Genomic DNA, 20,463 nt, shown 5'->3' with positions numbered 1-20,463 from the left:
ATATCAAGTATGATTCTCGGTTAGCAATTATATCTTCCACTATTGGCATTGAACTTTGCATGAATCCATACAAAACCATTTATCTCTTCATATATTTTCTTTTTCAAACAAAGACACATCAACCATTCCCACCAGGATTTGTTCGTTGCTCCTCGGCAGCGCTCAATGATTGGAGTATCTGCCCTGCCTCGATTCCTTCATCGCCGTGTCCAAAATCTATGCCTCCTCCAAACGCTGTATCGCCAGGCATGCCCATTCCTATACTTCCAAAACCATGGTTATCCATGCCGAATGAATCTGACGCAGAGCTCGCTAGAAGTTGTTGGAATATAGTATTGTTCGAGTATAGCGGGTCAGGTTCCCGGCAGAAAGTGTAAAAGTCCTTATTTCTGTTGTCGGGATCCTCAAATCCGAGATTTACTAAACTCTGATCCATACTGTTCGTCCTACATACTGTTAATACTAGAAAGTTCTCACTGTCTGTGGTTTCGAAAGATCAACGTACCACTCCATTGCATCCATCACAGCAAAATCGTTAAATATTGAATCACCATCGGTTTCTAGGTTGTTTGGGAGCACGGTTTGTTGTAAGTTGGGAGATTGCTGGAGCAACCCAAACGGCATTCGATTAGTGGCCCGGTTTGGATTCTGGTTTTGTTGAGGAACACCCCACGAGTTTAAAGTTGTAGTATTTCCGTTGTTATAAACCGACTGAGGACTCTCCGAGATTCTTGTAGAAAAGTTCTCGGTCAGAGAACCATTAAAAGAGTGATTGTACTGCGTCACCAGCGAGTCAGCAATTACCCGTGAAGGAAGGCTTGAGTAAAGTAAGGAACAAGACTTTATGGCAAGATGAGGATGGCAAGGTCACACTGCAGTTCTAAACATCGAAAATTTGACCGAGCATTGAAAACAGAACATTCACACAAGGTTGCAGTCTGAGGAATTCAATATCAAAAAATAAACGAACTTACATGTAATGTTGACGACACCAAATCCTTCGTATATTGAAGATTACTCCTGTTAGGCCGTGATGTATCCATACTGTTCATTGATTGTGATCGAAATACTTGAGAACTGTAGGGTTGACTTATTTCGTAGCTGGCTGTACTGTTGGGCGATTGGACCGATTGAGGCGTTTCCACGGCTGCTGGGACCATGAGATCAAACGTAGCTTGACTTTCACGTCGGTTTTGTAGCAGGGCGATTTCGGCAGCATCTTTGAAGGATTCAAACACTGGCCATGCTGGTTCCATGGTAGAAACGCACATATTTAAGTTGTACTTCCAATCGTCAAGGACTGCGAAGTCAGGTTGTCAGTAATTACTCACAACAGAACGCGACAGAACCAAAGAGTTTTAGGCATCAAGGAAGAAGCAGAATCCGGGAAGAAGTAGGACATTGGGAAGTAAGAAAATGAAATAAAGCTCACCAATATGTGTATTATCAATACTTCGTAGGACCGCATGAACTACGTCATATGCTTTCTTGGTGTAGTACTCAAATGTCGGTGGAACTATCAGAAGCCCGAATGTATAAGAATGTCGTTTCAAAAGGTGAACTATTTGACGTGCCGATCTTGTGCAAGGTTCTAAATCAGGGCTTCCCTTTCTTTGACCATGTGATAAGAGCTGACATTCCGCAAGCGTGGTGAAATATGCAATATGAAGATGATAATGATGCGGTAGCAGCGAAGAAGCTTGCTCGCTATTCATTGCAGTAGAATCGAAATATAAAGGCTGCGATTGGGATCGACTCCAGATATGTAACCTTTCCAGCAATCCGGTACTAAATTGGACAGTTTTTGAACTGTCAGATGCGCAACTTGCATCATTCAAAATCCGAAGAACCTGGACGAGACGATTGAAAGTGCTTAGAATAGAGGCTGGAACTCTAGAATTTCCAATAGCACTCCTTCGAACAGTGAGACAGTCCGTCCAAGGATCCCATTCTTCCAAACCATCTTCGACTAACATTCCAATACAATCCAGATCATCTGATCTTAAATGAGGGCGTCTTCGGAGACGTGCTGCGACTAAGGTATCCAAAGCGAAACAACCTAGGAATACGTGCTTAGATCTCGAGTTATGCCTCGATGACTTTGGCTCCTCAACCAACGGTTTCTCAAGACCAAGCTCAATAGCAATCCTGACAGCATGTCCAACAAGTATCCATGCCCTGTTTAAATGCCCAAGTCCAAAATTTGTGAGAGTCAAGATTAGGAGAGCTTGCACATGGCCAAGGTCTAGATTTTCCTCTTCATTTGGAACAAGAGCTCTTGCGTGTGTATACATTCTTTCGGCCGTCCATACATCTTGCGATACCAATCCCTGAGCATGAGGTATATTGTTGATAGCTCGATGTTGAAATTTGGCATAGGCTATTGCAGCCCATAAAAGTGCGTGATCTCCACCCACAATCTCTGCTCCACTGGTCCTTGTTTGAGAATATTGATACGAGATTCTCAACAAGTCGTGCTTTTCTATAACAGGGAGCCAGCAATGAGTATAAGAAAAATATACATCAAGGAGATGCCAGGTCTCCGATGGAAGCCCTGGCAGATTTGATCTACCAACCGCGGCTGCTGGGTGGGCGGGACTCAAAATCGAGCCGCGATGCGTGATGGATTCTGGAAGACTGTTGGAAAACTCTCCGACAGCGCTTACAGCTGTTGGAGACGCAGGCGGCTCCTCGTGAATCTGAAAATTGACTTTCTGATCGGACCAGCCACTGATTGAAGTCCGCGGTGGAGGAGGTTCATTATATGGAACAAATATTGGAGAATCGGATTGAGCGCCTAGACTACAAGCCGAGAGTCAGCAAAAGTTAAGCTTCTATTTGTATGGAACGATCTAAGTAGATTCCGTATGTTCAGATTTATTTGGATATCTAGCTAATCAGACTGCATTTGCGATTGAATGTGAAAGTCAAATCAGGTCAAATTCCAACTGCTTGGAAGTTCGGAATCGGAGATACCAAACTCATTTTAAAAATTCAACCGGAGATGTAGAATGCAAATGAACCCGATTATGCTCACCCTAGCACAGGTCGTTTGCCGGTCTGGACATCTGAATCGAGACGTTTTCTCTTAATGATGTCCCCAGTACTAGATCCAGGCCCCGGTTCCAATATCGGTAGTAATCTTTCCAGTTCTCTTGATAATTGAGACTTCCTCCATACCTCAGCCAGGCTGTCCGATTGCTGACCATCTTCATTTCTCCAAATGCTAATAAGTGCCTCGTTTGTCTCTTCCCCATTGAATACTGCCAAAATTTCATCCTCAACGCCCGCCACTTCTCTTATTGTAAGACCCCACAACTTCTCAATCCCACGAACATAACCTTCTGGTAGCCCGCGCTTCTTTACATTCGCGTCGTATGAGCAAGCTCTACTATGGGTCAGACAAGTCGAGCATGATGGCCGGTTCCCATCGCATTTGTCTTTGCGGCTCCGGCACTTGTCGCATGCCTGAGAAACTCGTTTTCGAGTGCCCTGTAACTGCTTTTTTGAGCCTCCCTGCAGAGCCTTGGCCTCCTTTTTATTGTACGATGATGACCCTTCAGACTTCGAGCTCCGGGTAGAGTTTCCATGTTCCATTGCTACAATGGATAATATACAACAAGGGACGATGCCCGCTTCAACCCGAGATACCTTCGCATGCGAACCATATGTATGCCATCGACCGATTCGTTTCTCACTTCTACCAGAAAGAATGTCTTTGGTTTCGTACCATATCAAATGGACTGTCGTTCTGAGTGGCGCGCGAAGGTTACTTATCAGCTCGGTAGGTGTCGTTATTCCTGTCAACGGTATCGCGATGATTTACTGCATTGATTTTCACCCAGGTAACAGCAATTGGATATTCTAAAGTCGCCCTTCATTCTCCATACAAAATATGACATTGGACTCAAATTCATCTCGTCGTTTCCCCATACCCCACAGACGGCCAAGAGTCCGAGCTAATTCAACTGGAGGTGGAAGAATTCTCACCCGACAGCGGCTTATTAATTAATACCTGACCATGGTCATTGGCTAGTCTACTAGGTCTAGGTGATTGATTGAAGGGACCTACATTCGGCATTTGCGATTGTGTGTCTCGGTGCTTTTTCGAAAGAGCGAACCAAGAATGTAGTTCGATAAGTAACCACTTCTGTACAATTTCCCTTGGTTTTTCTCTTGTTATATTGTACTTAATCGGGAGAAAACATTGTCAACTGTAATCAACTCATTCCACTTACCGTACCATTTTTGAGTTTGTCGCTACGCTGGACTGTACTGTAACGGAGCCCCTTCATCCTGGATTTTAGCCAATCACGTGCTACTGGAAGAATTCCAGAATGCGAGCAAAACAATGTCTCTAACAACCCAAGTCATCTCCAACAATGGAATCATGGATATAGAAAAGGCGATACAGTTGGAACCAGGAGTGCAAACGAAAGGTCGAATTTTCCCTTCCAATGCGTCAATCATTCTCATAGGCTCTCGAGGGTCGGGAAAACGAAGTTTGGGTTTCATTGGAGCAACACATCTTGGTCGACGATTAATAACTGAAGACCACTATTTCCAGGAAGTCACAGGCCTTTCTCGTGCTGCTTATGTCCAACAGAATGGAGCTCAACACTTTCACAAGAGGAATATTGATGTTGCGAGGCAAATGCTATACGAAAACCGAACAGGATGTATTATTGAATGTGGAATGGCAAGTCTCGCAACAGAGGTACAAAAGACACTGTAAGCATAATCCTCTTCTCCATTTTCTCCGGTCAAATCTTTGTATCTGTTTCAAAATCTAGGACTATGTCAATACTTAAACCATAAATTAATGCTCGAATATGTCTACATAACTTTCTATCTAATTGTAATTAAGTGTCAATCCTGGAATGATTCACTAACTTCATTGATCTGTTAGTCGAGAATATACAAAAACAAATCCCGTGATCTACATTCTACGAAATAGTCAAAGGATTCGAGAAATGCTAAACTTAGGAGATTTCGAAGCTGCACGTTACGAAAACGCCGATGCTGCTCATCGATTTTGTTCAAATTATGAATATTATAATTTGCACGATAGAAGTTGTGATGGGATGGCGAGTCCTAAAGATCAAGGACTTCCCAATGTTTCATCAAAATTGAAACATGCAAAGGAAGACTTTTCGGCGTTTCTTGACTTTATCACGGGGCAAGGTGTCATTCGTAATAGTCTAGAGAGTCCGTTCTCTATCGCGGCTTTGCCACCCGAGTGCAGACTATATACCTATGCATTATCTGTCCGCATGTCGACAATCCCTGATCTAGATCTTCAACAGTTGGAATCTGGAGCTGACGCAGTTCAAATCAAGGTTGATGCCCTGAGGTCTCCCGATATCCAAAGAAATTTAGCGAAACAAGTTTCAACGGTAAGAAGAGAACTTGGGGTACCAGTTATCCTCCATGCCGAAGAATATGCATTTGAAGGTCTCTCATTGTCCTCATCTCAAAAAGAAGATGTCTATTTTGCATTACTTGAGCACGGGCTCCGGCTGGGGGTGGAGTATATTGTCATCGATCTTAAGTATTCATCCGATCGTGTCATGCAGCTTGTTCGGTCTTCTGGGAGGACGAAAACTATTGGACACTATCTTCATCGTGTCGAAAACTCATGGGGATGGGATGACGAGTCCAGGATGATACAATATCGGAGAGCCGAGTCGATAGGTTGTGATATAGTCAGGTTTGCTCGAGCAACCTCGAAAGAAAGTGACAATGAGACTGTTCGCGGGTTTCTGAGGAGAATCGAATCTATACCAGGCCATCTTCCAGTAATCGCCTATAATCTGGGAGACCATGGAAGGAGTTCGCTAATTGAGAACCGAATCTTTACACCAGTAACGCATCCTGTCATGAATTCTACTGTTAGTAAGAGTCAACTCCGACAATTTCTGCCAACAGCCGCAGAGGCTCGGCAAGAACTATACCGAAAGTCTATACTCGATCCACTCCATTTTGTACATCTTGGAGCCAGTGTGGCCTACAGCTTGTCTCCAGCGATGCACAACACAGCTTATGAAGTGTGTGGTATGAGCAACGACTTTCAATCGTTACAAGTCAAATCCGTTGATGATATTCATACCATCTGTCAGCGACCTGATTTTGGTGGAGCTGCCATCACACAGCCATTTAAAGTCCAGATCATGTCGCGAATTGGCCCCAAAAGTTACCATGCAAAAGCTATTGGGGCTGTGAACACTCTCTTACCACTTCGATCATCCCCAGACGGCAATTCTCTCGACAGTACCACGCAATCCTTACTCCAACACGCAAATCGTCGAAGTAAAACTGGACCCGTCACTGCTTATTATGGCGACAACACCGATTTCATTGGGATAATGACATGTCTCCGCCGTAACATATCTCCAAGAAATGTCGTCCAGCCATCCAAAACGACGGGACTAGTCATCGGTGCAGGTGGTATGGCACGGGCCGCTGTATATGCCATGATTCAACTCGGTTGTCGCAAAATATTCTTATTCAATCGAACACTAGAGAATGCTCACAAAGTTGCTGATCACTTCAACTCGTGGGCTACTAGTTTGAGTAATCATGGCAAAATTGTACATGTGTTGCAATCATCGCAGGAGCAATGGCCAGAGGGCTTTAGCCCGCCTACTATGATTGTTTCCTGTGTCCCGGCACGAAGTGTAGGGGATCAGCCACCAGCAAATTTCACGATGCCTGTACAATGGCTGGGTAGTCCTACTGGTGGAGTTGTTGTAGAGGTATGTATTTTACTCTTGTCTTTTCACTTTAGTGCCCATCTCCAGAACACTATCCTAGGGATTTTCACTCTGTATGGAAGACGTTTTTTCTGCATCTACAAGCATTTTAATTTGTTGAAATGAGCCTATCCTTTTTTGGGGGGGATTATTGTTTAAGCACGATATGCTCTTTGTATTCGATACAGCATTTTAAATTATTATCATTCATTCTACACTTTCGTCATGCATCCTACAAACCGACTAACATTCCATAACAGCTTTCCTACAAACCTCCACTCACAACTCCTCTCCTCTCTCAAATCCGCCAATTTCGCTCCGAAACCAAAACCGCCTGGGTAGTAGTCGACGGTCTTGAAGTCCTCCCCGAGCAGTCTATCGCTCAATTTGAGTTAATGACTGGTATCAAAGCGCCCAAGAGACGCATGAGAATGGAGGTACATTCAAATTATCATAAATATGGGGAAGGGGAAGATGATGGACAGGCATGGATGGGATGATAATGGGTATGAAATTGTATATGAATTGTGCATGATTTAGCGTCTTGTTGTACTGGATTCTTGTTTATATTAGCTATGTGGAGTTTTAGTGGGTGAAGAATGGAAAGCGGAGACACCAAGAAGCAATAAGATTGGTTGGGTATTGGGGTTATGGTTCAGGTATAGGGATAAGGGCTGGCTGATGAACTCAATTTGGCACAAGTATGCCAGTAAGCACCTGTCCATGTAGATTGTACAGAGTGAAGCTGGTTGTTCAATGTGACGTCTGTAGATTTCACAGATCTTTGAGGTCAAGGAGAACGGGGTAAATGAAGTAAGGGAATGCAGGATGCCCAACATCTACTTCTTGTTCTGGTCTGTTGTATTTAGTACTCGCAGTACCAATCACCATATATTCTATTGAAATACCTCTTGCAAAGGTTTCAATTTCTAGTCCAGGAAGTATTATTGGCTGGGCTATATTCTAGCCTATCGATTGGTGCGAATATAATCCTGCAACCTCAATTGTTATGTCGTCAAGGACAATGGATGAAGATGATTGATTTTGTAATTACTAGTAATATTATAGCTTTAGTCCAATCCATTCAATAATTGCAACATTCACGCCTAAGCCAAGCAATTCAAAGATTGAACCGATTTCATATACCCACAACCAGCATAATTAACCGCAGCCAGCCTTCGTCCTCAATCCATCTCGTCCGCCTACTGGTCCCCCATTAGGAATTGGATGGTGAGATGGTAGACAGTTTCATGAAGATGCTTAGGTTGAGGACGGGAAAGAGAGGAAATACTTCGTAATGGTGCCAGCTCCATCTTGCATTTTACTCGTTGTGTTTAAGTGTTCACAGCTGTTCGAACGTCGAAAACTTTCACATTTAGTTTGTTTCTCAAGATTACTGTGCTTCATAGTTTAGATTGATAGTTTTCTGTACCTGTCAACAACGAAAATAAGGTATGACATGGCACCAAAATAAGCAATCACAGTAAGTATCAAGAGGGTCATCATTAAGTCATCGATCTTCTTTCTTAATCGTAATTAAATTCTTGATATTATCATACTCATAAACTCATTAATATCAATGCATACGTATGTGCGTGCAATAATGGTAAACGGTAATCATAGATGCACTTCCTCAAAAATATGCATCTGATTCCTAAAATAAAAAAATAAAAGCCGACCTTCAAAACACATTGAGCGCTAAAAACCAAACACAAGCCCGGGCAAACTTTTGAGTTTCCCATTTCCAATTTCACATTTTGACAACAGGCCAGGTACCGTTCAACTTCAGACCACTTCGACATGAGCACCTTTCCCGTTTCCGTCCTTGTCCAATCCAATTCCACTTCCTTCCACGTTTCTTCTGAAGGTCTCTTCGTCTTCCTTCAATTCTCTCAATACAACGGCATGGGCATGTCTAGCCTTCATTTCGGAGCTGAAGAGTCGATCCATACTTTCTAATGGGATACCCTTGGTTTCAGGGACCAAGAAGAAGACGAACACGATACTGCACATCATCAAAGAAGCAAAGAAGATGAAAACACCCCATCCCATTGCTTTGAACATTTGCGCCGTGAAACGAGCGACCAAGAAATTGAAGAACCAGTTACTCGCCGCTGCGAACGCTTGACCAAGTGTACGGACGTGTTGGGGGAACATCTCGGAGTTGATGACCCATGGGGTACCGTTCCATGAAGGAGTGTAGGAAGCGGTCCAGAGATAAAAGAATGCCATGGCGGATTTGCCACCTGCGGAGAGAGTGGTAGAGGGGTTGGCAGAAGGATTTGCGACGGCGATGTAGCCACCGACGTAGTATAGACAGATTGCTCCTGCGAAGGCACCGTACATGAGGAGATTTCTACGGCCGAAATTGTCGATGAGGAAGAAAAGCCAGATGAGTGTAACAAGTGCCTTGATGACACCGAAGATACCTGTAGTAAGGAGCGAGGCATTTGTACCGACGACACCGATCTCCTTGAAGACAGTAGGAGAGTAGTAATTAATGGCGTTGATACCCGATGTGTTTTGCCAGAAGAAAAGAGAGCAACCGAGAGCAAAACGGTATATGACCTTGCGATCGTTACCGAGAGCTCGGAAAGGTTGCCAGAAACCGAGTCCAACGGTGGCTTGTTGTTGTTCGAGAGCAGCGTCAATACTGGATACTTCCTCGAGCATGTAGATATCATCTTGAGGAAGTTTTCTGATCCAGCAGAGGTTCTTGAGGGCGGTTGCGCGATCACCACGGCTCATGAGCCATCTTGGGGATTCTTTAATCAAGAATAGTCCGGCGAACATGAGACCAGCGGGGATTAGTTGAACGGCGAATGGGATGATCCATTGTCTGTGATTTGCGGGCATAGTAGTTGAGACTCCATACTGTTCATATGTCAATAAATAAAATAGTCCGCATACATTGGGAAAGAACTTACGTTGATCCAGAAGCCAACAACACCACCAACTTGCCATCCCATCTCATACAGTCCGACCAAGCGTCCTCTAATAGCAGGAGGAGAAAGCTCAGAAATGTAGATAGGAGTCAAATTGGAGGCACCACCAACACCAATACCAGCCAAAACTCTACCACCGTAAATTAATCCAAGACCTCTATCGCCATTGGCGCCCAACATCATTCCAGCGCCACCAACGAAGATACCGGAGAACACTTGAAGACCCATTTTACGACCCAAGTAGTGACCAGCTGCATAAGCGAAGAGAGCTCCAAAGAAAGCACCAGCTTGATAGAGTGAGACGATATTTTCGGAGATAAGGAGAGCTTCATCGGCTGAATATTGGGACCAATTGAATTCGCTCTTGAAAGATGGAAGAGCAATTGTTCCTCCGATAAATGCGGAGTCATATCCAATCATTACTGCACAAAATGCGGCTCTATATAACAGATTAGTTTGATGAATTTATGCATATTTAACGGGATCACTGACACAGTCGCGCAAAAGTATACGCGGGCATTGTAGACACATGCTGGCGTAGGCCGATCTGATGAATGTCAATGGCTACTCTTTTGAAGGACTCTCAAAATATTATACCTTCTACCAAAGTCAAAAGACCCATCTTGAATGATTTTTTCTTTCAATCCTTCCACAAATTCGAAGTTGCTGATTTCTCAAGATTCCTTGGCGTGGTGAAGAAAAATTCTTCGAGATAACGTGAGTCACAAGCTTGAACCCTTGGACCCGCCTAACTGCAATGTGGTATTGAGATAACTATCGCAACTTTGGTGAAATTGCCAAAAATCACTAGATACTCTCGACAATCAAGTTGTTTATATGAAAAGAGATAGAAAAGAGGAAAGATGATGAGATGAAAAAGACAACTCGTAACGGAACACCCATTTTATAAGAAGAAAATCCAGATAACACTTGGTATGGTGGATCTTCAAAATTTGACGGCCATCCAGAACTTACTTTTGGCCGCGCTTACGGCTCCGTCTTCTGGGACTGGGCAAGGAAGTCTGAGTATATTCTGGGGTAGAATGAAAGATTCATCTTCATTTTGGTGTGTTTCTTGGCACGTTTTTATCTTCCGTGCGCGGCAAATGGTATGCCTCCGCATCTAGAAAGCCATGAGGTGGGAAAGGGGAAGAAGATTTGGCGCGCAAAGGCGCGAATTTGAAGGTCAATAAGCACTAAAGATTGGGATTTGGCTAGTTTTTTGAGATCTTACTAGATTACTTCTGGTATAGGCTAGATTCTTAGATGGAAAACTTGATGGAGAGAATGGTATTGTGTGGGTGAGTGTCTCCCCGGAAAAGAATATCAAAATTGAGGGGAAAAGACCTTTTCCATTTTTTTTCTGGGTGCTATCAACGAACATGATTGGCGATCGACCTGGTCAGCACGTGAAAAGGGCTTCCACGGTGGTTCTCCCCATGGGGAATGAGCGGGGGAATTTGCCCCTTTAAATTATTCTTCTATCTGATTTAAATATGAAGAATAAAAGAAGGAATGTTGAGGCTGGTAATCTTTATAAAACACGAATCAATCTGGGTGCCCCGAGATAACGAGTATGTGCTGCAACTTGCAACCCAAGGATCAATTTCTTCGTTGTCTACTTCAGTATGGCAGTATATCGAGATGTTTACCTCCCAAAATATTTACCCGACATATCCTAACTAACGCCATGGCTTTTTGAATCACTTGTTCTTTCACGAATTCACTCCTCTGTAGCCAACACCGCCACTCCAAGACATTTAAGCAAGCCTTTGGTTCTTAGCTATAGCTTTACTTAAACCTTGAGACGTTGATGGCGGAGACAAGAAACTAGAAGCTCCGATCAAATTGTAATAGAAGCACAGCTAAGAAACAATTATTTCGGAAACGCTAACCTCGAATAGCACAGTGACGTCGCTAAAATATTCACGACAAGGGGCTTCGAGCTAATCATTGGTTCAATTGAGTCAAACCATACCCCATGTCGTGTAGAATCATTCCTAATGTTCACGGACGGCTAAAGAAATTTGCGGGTTGACCAAAAGAATAGGGTTCTGATTTCACAAATCAGATCTCATCCAAAAACAAATCTATGGGAAGCCTGAAACTGTACATTGCATGTACAAAATTTGGTGGGGTTCTGCTTCAACCTTCCAGATTGTCAATTTGCGACGCGTATATGTATTTCCGCGCATTGCAAAGCATCTTACAGGTCAAGACGTGTGGAATTGTCATCAAACTAATTAGCTGGACAAAGTATAGGTTTGATTAGACAGCTCTCGAACTAATGTCATTAGACCCTGAGACTTAGCTCATAGAGAATACAATTATTCCCCATTGATTTGTTTGTTTGATCTTTGCTCCTCCATCGATAACAAGATATCTCCACGATTTCAAAGCTCCATTTCCTCGGTTGCCTCTCGAAATAACTTTTCCGCTCCCATTCGTCTCCTCAGCTTTCCAAACTCCAATCCATTATATTCTTACTCACATTAGAGCTCATCTCTTTTTGGATATACGGTTCGAGTTGCAACATTTTATTGAATATTATCTGCAGCCATGTCACAAACAATCACCAGTACCGTTGGCGCCACCATTCCCTCCGCAATGATGGAGACCCCGCCCCCGGAAATCACCCACCTGGATCGAGTTGCGTACCTGTTTGGGTATCCAATTGCTCATTCTCTCTCCCCTCTATGTGAGTTCTAATCCTTCACATCATCTGCTTCATCCAGCATCACTCCCATGGAGACATGTCCCCAAACCCCTAGAGCTTGCTGCATTGAAGAGAGCATTCATCTATCCCTTAGAAACTTCACGCTCTATGCACAGTTACTAGAACTTCCACAATGGCCCCCCCTCCTCTTTCTTCTAGATCTTCAGCTAACCAATGATTCCATCACCAGTCCATGGCACAATCTTCCGCTCATTAAACCTCAACTACCTCCAATTTCTCTATGAGACCCAAACTCTCAAAGATTGTATCGAACTCACCAAAGACCCCAAATTTCTCGGCGCTTCCGTAACCATGCCCTTCAAAGTAGCCATCATCCCATACCTCGACCAGCTTACACCAGAAGGCGCTGCCATTGGTGCCATTAATACTATCTACCACCGCACATTGCCTACTGGTGAGAAAATCCTCTGTGGAACCAACACCGATTGTATTGGTGTCCGCGAAGCTATCCTCCAGAACGCATCAGCAGCAACAATATCAAGTATAAAAGGGTCAGCAGGTATGGTAATCGGAGGCGGAGGAACCTGTCGGGCAGCCGTCTACGCATTGAAGAAATTCCTCGGTTGCGAAACCGTATATATGGTCAATCGAGATAAATTCGAGTGCGACGCTGTGATTGCCGAATGCAGCAGTAACGGATTCGGAGACAATCTATTATATATCGAATCGGTAGAACAAGCGAAGTCATTAGCAGCACCGACAGTAATTATTTCTGCAATTCCAGATTTCACACCAATATCCGACGATGAACATAGAGCGCGAGGAATCATTACAGAGTTTTTGAAGAAAAAGGGTGAGAAGGGTGTAATCTTGGAAATGTGTTATCATCCAAGTCCGGATACACAGATTGCAGCACTAGCTACAAAAGCTGGATGGCAGGTAGTAGGAGGTGTGGAAGCGATGATTAACCAAGGGTTAGAGCAAGATAAGGTTTGGCTGGGAGTTGAGCTTGAGCAGTTACCGGTAAAGGAGGTCAGGAGTGTTGTTTTGGAAAAATTAGCGAGTGACAGGGCGGAGCACGCGAGTTCGTGATGTCCAGATTAAATGTATGTGCAGGACTCAACTCCGAGAGACGTTAGGATTAGATGTGATGATTTTGGCTATTTAGAAACGTGATATAACTTGATAGTTAAAATATAAATGGTTGCACGGGCTATATATAAAATTAAGATCGATTACACTGTAGCGATCAATGAACTCAATTTGGAAGATTAATATCAATTTCTCGCAAGCTTCATAAGTGAACTCATACTTCCTCATGAAAGCAAACTTCCTATTCAAATTCAAATTGTATTTGTAAATCTCCAGACAAACAAAGATCACTAATCTACCGGCCTTTCGATAATAGACATCTACCTAGTATTTAATCAGCATGAAAACCCCCCACTACGCAACCCCACTACGCTTCAGCACGCCTATAATCAGCCTCCAATCCAATCCTTTCTAATACAACCCCACTATCAGACCTATCAACTTATCAAGTCTTGCTCATCCATGGGCCTGCCTACTCATATCTGAGCCTCTTAACTGTGAGCCATCCAACAACAAGTTTCCTCCAGCCTCCAGTGCATGTCATACACCAATTGATACCCAGAGGTTCACAAACATCAAAATGGCCGATATGATATCAGATGCAGAACTCCAGGAAATCTACGCATTTGCGTTGGACCTGGGGAGGAGAGCAGGCAAAATATTGATGGACGGGGTAGAAAAGAGATGTGAGGGGGATGAAGGGGGGAAGGAGGAAGAAAAAATGAATGCAGTGGACATTGTTACACAGACTGATTTGGGTATGTCTTGGAGTCATTTTCACTGGGTACAGAGGGGAGTAAATCCATCCATCTGATGCGTCAAGATGGTGTGATTAAAAAGAGATATGCTAATCACGTGAAACGAATAGATGTCGAAGCATTTGTTTAGCATGCGATATTAAGTCGATATCCTTCACATAAGTAAATGCTGTTCTTTGCATTTATGAAAGCTAGCTCACAATCCCCAGATTCATCGGAGAAGAAACCTATTCCTCCGGATCCTCCAAACAATACCTCGTTGATGACTCTCCAACTTGGATCGTCGACCCTCTTGACGGAACAGTGAATTACACACATTTATTCCCTATGTTCTGTATCTCCATCGCCTTTTGTATCAATGGCATCCCCATCATCGGAGTCATCTACGCTCCTATTCTCGATGTTTCTTATTCTGCTTTAGCCGGACACGGTGCGTGGGAAAACGATCATGTGGGAGCGAGTGATGAGGTTCCATCTGGGGGTTCTAGTTTCGGCCACGGAAGTTTGAAGAGAAAGAGAAAGTTACCGTATGTAAAGGGAAAGCCGCTGGGAAAAGAGGCGCCAAAGGGTTGTACGTTTAGTTGTGAGTGGGGGAAGGATAGGAGGGATATCGAGGGAGGAAATTTGAGAAAGAAAATCAATACTTTTGTGAATCTGGCTACGGAGATTGGGGGGAGAGGTGGAAAGGGAGGGATGGTTCATGGGGTCAGGAGTTTGGGGAGGTGAGTCATTTGTTCTCATCTCTATCTCTCATGATATGAGGGGAAGAGACACCAAAATACTAACATTACTGGATTGTTTAGTGCAACAATGGATTTAGCATACACAGCAACCGGAGCTTTCGACATTTGGTGGGAAGGAGGTTGCTGGGAATGGTTCGTTTATCTTTTCCATTCAAATCTCTACTTTCTGCATCAACTAACAAACACCCCAGGGACGTAGCAGCAGGCATTTGCATTCTCCGCGAAGCCGGCGGTTTAATAACGAGCGCGAATCCTCCCGCCAATCCTGAGACAGATCCTATCCGAGAAGTGAAATTGGGCAGTCGATTGTACTTGGCTATTAGGTATGTTCACACTTTCACTACCCCCTAAGAAATCCACCTTCATCCACCTTGTATTTTATAACTTTAGCAGAGCAAATGCTAATACTAATCTTCCCTCCCAATCTCTAGACCAGCAGGCGACACACCCACCGAAACAGGAAGACAACAGCAAGAGCGTGTAGTGAGAGAAGTATGGAAGAGGGTAGAGGCATTAGATTATTCCCGTCCTGGAGCTTAGTGGAAGGGTAGTATTGCATGTATGGAATTCAGATGAGGCATGGCAATGCACGATATTGTAGATAAGCAACTATATACTGTAGAACGTACTTAGATTTAAATGCATGTACACTGATCATTCAACTCGACGCCCTCTTAACAATGATGTGAATGTGACAATCAGATTTATATTGAAATTTTATTTTGTGACATTTCTCATAAGTGCTAAATACAAACTACCCACATAATTCCATCTGATCTCGAACGCAATATCCATTGCACACAAATAGCCGTATATTCAAAAATGTTCGAAGAAAATTCAGCCCTTTATCGATCATATTTTCAATAAAGCACCTTCAAATATCGTCTCTCCATACCAGTTACAAAAGCAACTATAGATATATCAAGTTTGTGTTTAATCTACCAACGCTCCGTTAAGGACATCTTTCTAAAGGAAAGGTATGCCCCTGCGACCACTATAGATCGCATCGCTGGGTATAATGTCTATCAAGAATAGAGAGAATGAGGAAAACGATAAGGCAAAAGATATAGGGAAACTTGGATAAAGGATTGGAAACATCCCCGTGTAGGTTAAGCATCAACACTTCGGAATGAACGTGATAGCACAAAATCGGGATAAAGGAAGAGGAAAAAAGAGATATACTTAGGATGATAATATCAAAATTCATCACTGCACCTGAAGGACTCAAGATTGAGACGATGGAGAACACCTGGTTCTATGAATTTGCGCCGCCGTTAATTCTCTTCCCAAGAGAATGCAATTCCGTCCCGTTTGCTAATTAGCAATTTATTCAGTCATAATCCTTTCCATCTTTCCGCTACCGTACGCCACGCTATGGGTATAAATCTTCGAATATAGCAAATTGCAGATTGATTTTGATATTAATCAAACGATCGTAAACCAGAAATCTAATCGCTAGAATGTGTAAAAAGAGCAGAAATAGATTCTCCATAATGATTCCTTCTGATGGCCTCGGAGAGTAGCTTTGATAAATCTAAAATTTGCAACTTCTTTGCATCTTTTACTTTCTCTGGCGGGATAGGGAACGAGTTTGTAACGACAATGGTGTCGATACAGTCACAGTTTTGAAGTTCTTCAAGGGCGTCTCCTCCGAAAAGGCCGTGCGTAGCAATACAATAGACCTTTTTGGCACCACCACGTTTGACAACTGTTTCAGCTGCGGCGATCCAGCTGCCAGCTTTATCAATCATATCATCAACGATGAAGACAGTACGATTTCGAACATCTCCTACCAATGTAATCATCTGCTCGAGACCTGAGTCTTTGAATCCTTCTTCTTCCTCGTCTGATGCATCACCAGCAGCGTCTGCTGTTCCACCGAGTGCGTGTGGCTCAGGGTTAAAGATTGAAGATGCCATAGAAATTGACATGGGATCATCTTCAGGACGTTCGAGAATTAAGGAAGATGACATCGCAGATTGTGTAGGCGAAGGATAGTCATCTGAAACGATATGACCTTGAACTAATCGACCATGGGTGACCTCTCGAGCACGCTCATCAGTATATTGTGCTTCTATCGCTTCATCGACAGGTGTAGATCTTGGTGCGGGGGTAGTGTGTGCTCGCATCAAAGGCGAGGATGCTCCAACAGAATTTCGATGCCCGGATCTGATGGCCGATGGCGCATTGTGCAGACGCTGTGGTGGAGATGGATGGCTGTCTTGACGGGCTCTTGTCTGATGTGAGACTGAATCTCCGTCTAGTAACATTGAAGAGATAGGGTCTGTTTCTCCGTCATGTTTAGGTTCTTCAGCCGTCTCTTCTCCCATTGCAGGGGATGCGTCGATATGTAGCTTATTGATATCTGCATGCAAATCTTCGCCTGTAGAGTTTTCAATTTGATTCATGATCATACTCATTGACATATTCGCGGGGGTTCGTCTTCTGTCTGTTGTGACCATTCCGAAATTGAGTTTCAGAGAATCTGCTAGAGATGTTACTCTTTTGGTGCCACCAGCATTCTTGGAAACGCAAACAGCTTCATTCCACTCCTGCACATTGCGCCGAATCCAACGTGCAATCAATGGTTCCGCGTGAAGATTATCAACGGGACATTTGAAGAAGCCTTGCATTTGTGAAGCGTGTAGATCGACGGTGATGACATGATTGATTCCGGCAACATGTAGAAGATTTGCGAGCATACGAGCAGTGATAGCTCCTCGGTGTGACTTCTTTTTCGACTGCCTACTATATGGGAAGTAGGGCAGAACAGCTGTAAAAGTTAGCAATTGTGTCTTGCGATGGTAAGAAATAGAGAATCGGCGCACGAACCTGTAATTTTGTTCGCGGATCCTCCTTTGCACGCAGATATCATGATCAAAAGCTCCATGATACTATCATTTATCCTCGAACTACCCGATTGAACGACGAATACATCCTTCTCTCGAATGCTTGTCATGATCTTGACGCTCGTCTCCCCCTAGAATTTATTAGCTGAACAGCTTGCTTCTTTGGGAGGTGAGAAACAGTACATTTGCGAACTGAGTAAGCTCGACTGGGGCCGAAGCCATTCCCAAGTTCGTACATATTTGATCTGTGAGCTTTGGACATGAGCTGCCGGCGAAGATGAGTGTATTGCGCATCTTGGTTGATGATTTTTTTGGTTGACGATGCTTTTTCAATGTCAAGAAGAAAAGAAAAAGTTTTGGCGAGAGATCCAGGATATGTAGTGGGGTTGATTGCGCTAGCGGGGGTTTGGGGCTGAAATTTGGAGAATCAATCAATGACAATGAAATCAATTGTTCATCCCTTCACCAAAATTTATCGTTGCTTCACGCAAACTTCACTCAAACTTCACTCTGAACAGGGCTCACCTCACTCATCACAAACATCTTGAGCCACGTCTATCAATCAATCAATACAACAAAATATCACAAATGTCCAAACATTGTTGTTGCCATTAAAGCAATGGGGATTCCACATCTAATAACATTCTTACGTCCTTATGCAACTCTCGATTCGTTAAAGGGCAAAGATATCGTGATTGACGGTCCAGGTTTGGCATATCATATCTATCATATATGTTTAGGTACCAAAAAGTCTGCGGGAAACTACTTTGAAGCAAATCCATCGTATAGAGAGCTTGGGGATACTGTATTGGCATGGTTAGATGGCCTAGAAAGGAGTGGTAGTGTTGTGTGAGTTCAACGGGATTATAGGCTTCTCTTCGTTGTGTTGACTCGCAGCAGGAAAAGGATATACTTTGATGGATATCTGCCCCCAGCCAAATTGGATGTCCGTTACCAAAGGCTTAATCGAAATACACAGCAACTAGAAAAATATCACAAAGAATATGCGTCTGGTTTGAGGTACCGACTTGCATCGACAAACCGAACTATACCTGCATCATTTCCTTTCGCATTTTCCCCCCAGCGTCCCAACTTCACAAAGCTTCCCGCATCATCTTTTCTCGTACCTGCAATAATTGAAGCTTTACAAAATGCTAACAAATACAAACATCTCGTTACGATCGTTCCGGGGGAAGCAGATACATATTGTGCCAGCTATGTTAGCCGATATGGTGGAATCATTCTCACTGGCGATTCCGATCTTCTCGTTCATGAAATTGGCATCGACAGCTCTGTGAGCTTCTTTCAAGATGTTGAAGTTTCATCCAAGGCCAATTCATGGATGCTACAGTCCCAGATATTCCACGCTGGATCCATCATCAAGCGATTAGGCCTTCCATCTTCACATGGTATTCGTGCTCTTGCTTTTGAGATTTTCATGGATTGCCATGGTAGCTTTTCGAAGTTACTAAAACAAGCAATTGCGTTAACCGCCATCAATCAGCACCAAAAAATGTATAAAGACTTTGTCAAGGAGTATTTACCAGTGGATATTGATGTAGCCACTCTCAGTTCGGTGCTGCTCAAACCTTCTGTAGTGAAGACTGCTCTGCAAGTTCTTGATCCTCGTATTTGTGAGTATGTTCTTCAGTTTCCTCATTTTATGAAATGTCTTGGCCTTTCCCAATCTTCAAGCAGCTCCCAGGATGGTGCAAACAATATCAACATCTTTCTTCCATTGCTCATTGATTCCCCATCTCGAACCAATGCTTGGGAGATGTCCACATCCATCCGACAATTGGCATATGGTTGCATCAATCTAGTACTTCCAGTCGAAGAGAGGAGGACCTCTGTTTTTGAGAATAAACGACAAGCCAATGCTTCGCGCGGGAGGGCGTGGGAAATTCCAGGTGCTTCAGATATTTCAGAGGCTTGCACTGAAGTTATAAACTTCCTCCACGAGACACGGTCCAGGGTCAAGGGACGAAGCGCTGCTGATCACTGGACCTTAATCTCATTTACACAAGATGTGCAGTGGTCAGAGTCGATAGACAAAGTAAGCCTGGGCAGAAACGTTTTGGCTAGACTCCAAATCCCAGACCCAGGTGACACTATCAGTAAGACAAGTGAGTGGGATTGGGATATGATACATGTCATGGCCCAAATCCAAGGATCTCATTACTCTTTCAGAATTTTGAAGCAGATGATAACCTTTTTGACCCTGATTGGTGGCCGTAACTCAGTCCCTTTATCACTGTTGGAACTAAATGATATGCTTCAAGACCTGCCATGTCTCAGTGATCTCAATGGGTTCGAAAAAATGGACTGCATCTTTAGGAAGATGAAAGAAACGATTCTTGGAGATTTGAGTCGAACGATTGAAATATCTACTACCACTTCTGCGGAAGCATCTAAGCAAAAGAAGAAATGGAAGCGGGACAACTCGAATCGAACTGGTACAGCAAACAAAAAGCCAACAAATCTATTTGATGTATTGGGTACTGATTGGTAATATGGTCGTCTTGACAGCTTCCACTTCAAGTATGGCACTGGGTATTGAATCGAGTCAGCTGCCTTGATAATTGTATGACTGTCCACAAAATCTTGTTCATGTCATGTAGATAGACCCCTTATCCTGCACCATGAC

The 20,463-nt window shown here is 43.5% G+C and overlaps 7 protein-coding genes across 7 annotated transcripts; 4 read left to right on the top strand and 3 right to left on the bottom strand.

Annotated features, from left to right (window-relative positions):
- Positions 1 to 118: 118 nt before the first annotated feature.
- EAF01_011052 (uncharacterized protein) lies at positions 119 to 3,597 on the bottom strand (the record flags this gene model as incomplete). Its single annotated transcript, XM_038919309.1, has 5 exons — positions 119 to 446; positions 506 to 777; positions 975 to 1,300; positions 1,433 to 2,802; positions 3,038 to 3,597. The coding sequence occupies 5 exons, from the start codon at positions 3,595 to 3,597 to the stop codon at positions 119 to 121; spliced, it is 2,856 nt and encodes a 951-aa protein (XP_038765180.1).
- Positions 3,598 to 4,351: 754 nt separating this feature from the next.
- Positions 4,352 to 7,252, top strand: EAF01_011051 (uncharacterized protein; the record flags this gene model as incomplete). The annotated part of the gene is made up of 3 exons (XM_038919308.1): positions 4,352 to 4,731; positions 4,910 to 6,755; positions 7,013 to 7,252. The coding sequence occupies 3 exons, from the start codon at positions 4,352 to 4,354 to the stop codon at positions 7,250 to 7,252; spliced, it is 2,466 nt and encodes an 821-aa protein (XP_038765179.1).
- A 1,285-nt stretch (positions 7,253 to 8,537) lies between these two features.
- On the bottom strand, positions 8,538 to 10,319 carry EAF01_011050 (uncharacterized protein; the record flags this gene model as incomplete). The annotated part of the gene is made up of 4 exons (XM_038919307.1): positions 8,538 to 9,626; positions 9,680 to 10,136; positions 10,190 to 10,244; positions 10,295 to 10,319. 4 exons carry the CDS (start codon positions 10,317 to 10,319, stop codon positions 8,538 to 8,540), a joined length of 1,626 nt encoding a protein of 541 aa, XP_038765178.1.
- A 1,937-nt stretch (positions 10,320 to 12,256) lies between these two features.
- Positions 12,257 to 13,466, top strand: EAF01_011049 (uncharacterized protein; the record flags this gene model as incomplete). The annotated part of the gene is made up of 2 exons (XM_038919306.1): positions 12,257 to 12,395; positions 12,604 to 13,466. 2 exons carry the CDS (start codon positions 12,257 to 12,259, stop codon positions 13,464 to 13,466), a joined length of 1,002 nt encoding a protein of 333 aa, XP_038765177.1.
- A 580-nt stretch (positions 13,467 to 14,046) lies between these two features.
- On the top strand, positions 14,047 to 15,507 carry EAF01_011048 (uncharacterized protein; the record flags this gene model as incomplete). Its single annotated transcript, XM_038919305.1, has 6 exons — positions 14,047 to 14,262; positions 14,355 to 14,386; positions 14,434 to 14,946; positions 15,028 to 15,099; positions 15,159 to 15,290; positions 15,399 to 15,507. 6 exons carry the CDS (start codon positions 14,047 to 14,049, stop codon positions 15,505 to 15,507), a joined length of 1,074 nt encoding a protein of 357 aa, XP_038765176.1.
- A 908-nt stretch (positions 15,508 to 16,415) lies between these two features.
- EAF01_011047 (uncharacterized protein) lies at positions 16,416 to 18,110 on the bottom strand (the record flags this gene model as incomplete). Its single annotated transcript, XM_038919304.1, has 3 exons — positions 16,416 to 17,740; positions 17,800 to 17,947; positions 18,000 to 18,110. 3 exons carry the CDS (start codon positions 18,108 to 18,110, stop codon positions 16,416 to 16,418), a joined length of 1,584 nt encoding a protein of 527 aa, XP_038765175.1.
- Positions 18,111 to 18,435: 325 nt separating this feature from the next.
- EAF01_011046 (uncharacterized protein) lies at positions 18,436 to 20,328 on the top strand (the record flags this gene model as incomplete). The annotated part of the gene is made up of 2 exons (XM_038919303.1): positions 18,436 to 18,665; positions 18,717 to 20,328. 2 exons carry the CDS (start codon positions 18,436 to 18,438, stop codon positions 20,326 to 20,328), a joined length of 1,842 nt encoding a protein of 613 aa, XP_038765174.1.
- Positions 20,329 to 20,463: the final 135 nt, after the last annotated feature.

Source organism: Botrytis porri (genome assembly GCF_014898465.1).
Source record: "Botrytis porri strain MUCL 3234 chromosome Unknown BPOR_019, whole genome shotgun sequence".
Lineage (NCBI taxonomy): Eukaryota > Fungi > Ascomycota > Leotiomycetes > Helotiales > Sclerotiniaceae > Botrytis > Botrytis porri.
The sequence above is the reverse complement of the archived record's forward strand: the minus strand, read 5'-3'. Positions and strand labels throughout refer to the sequence as shown.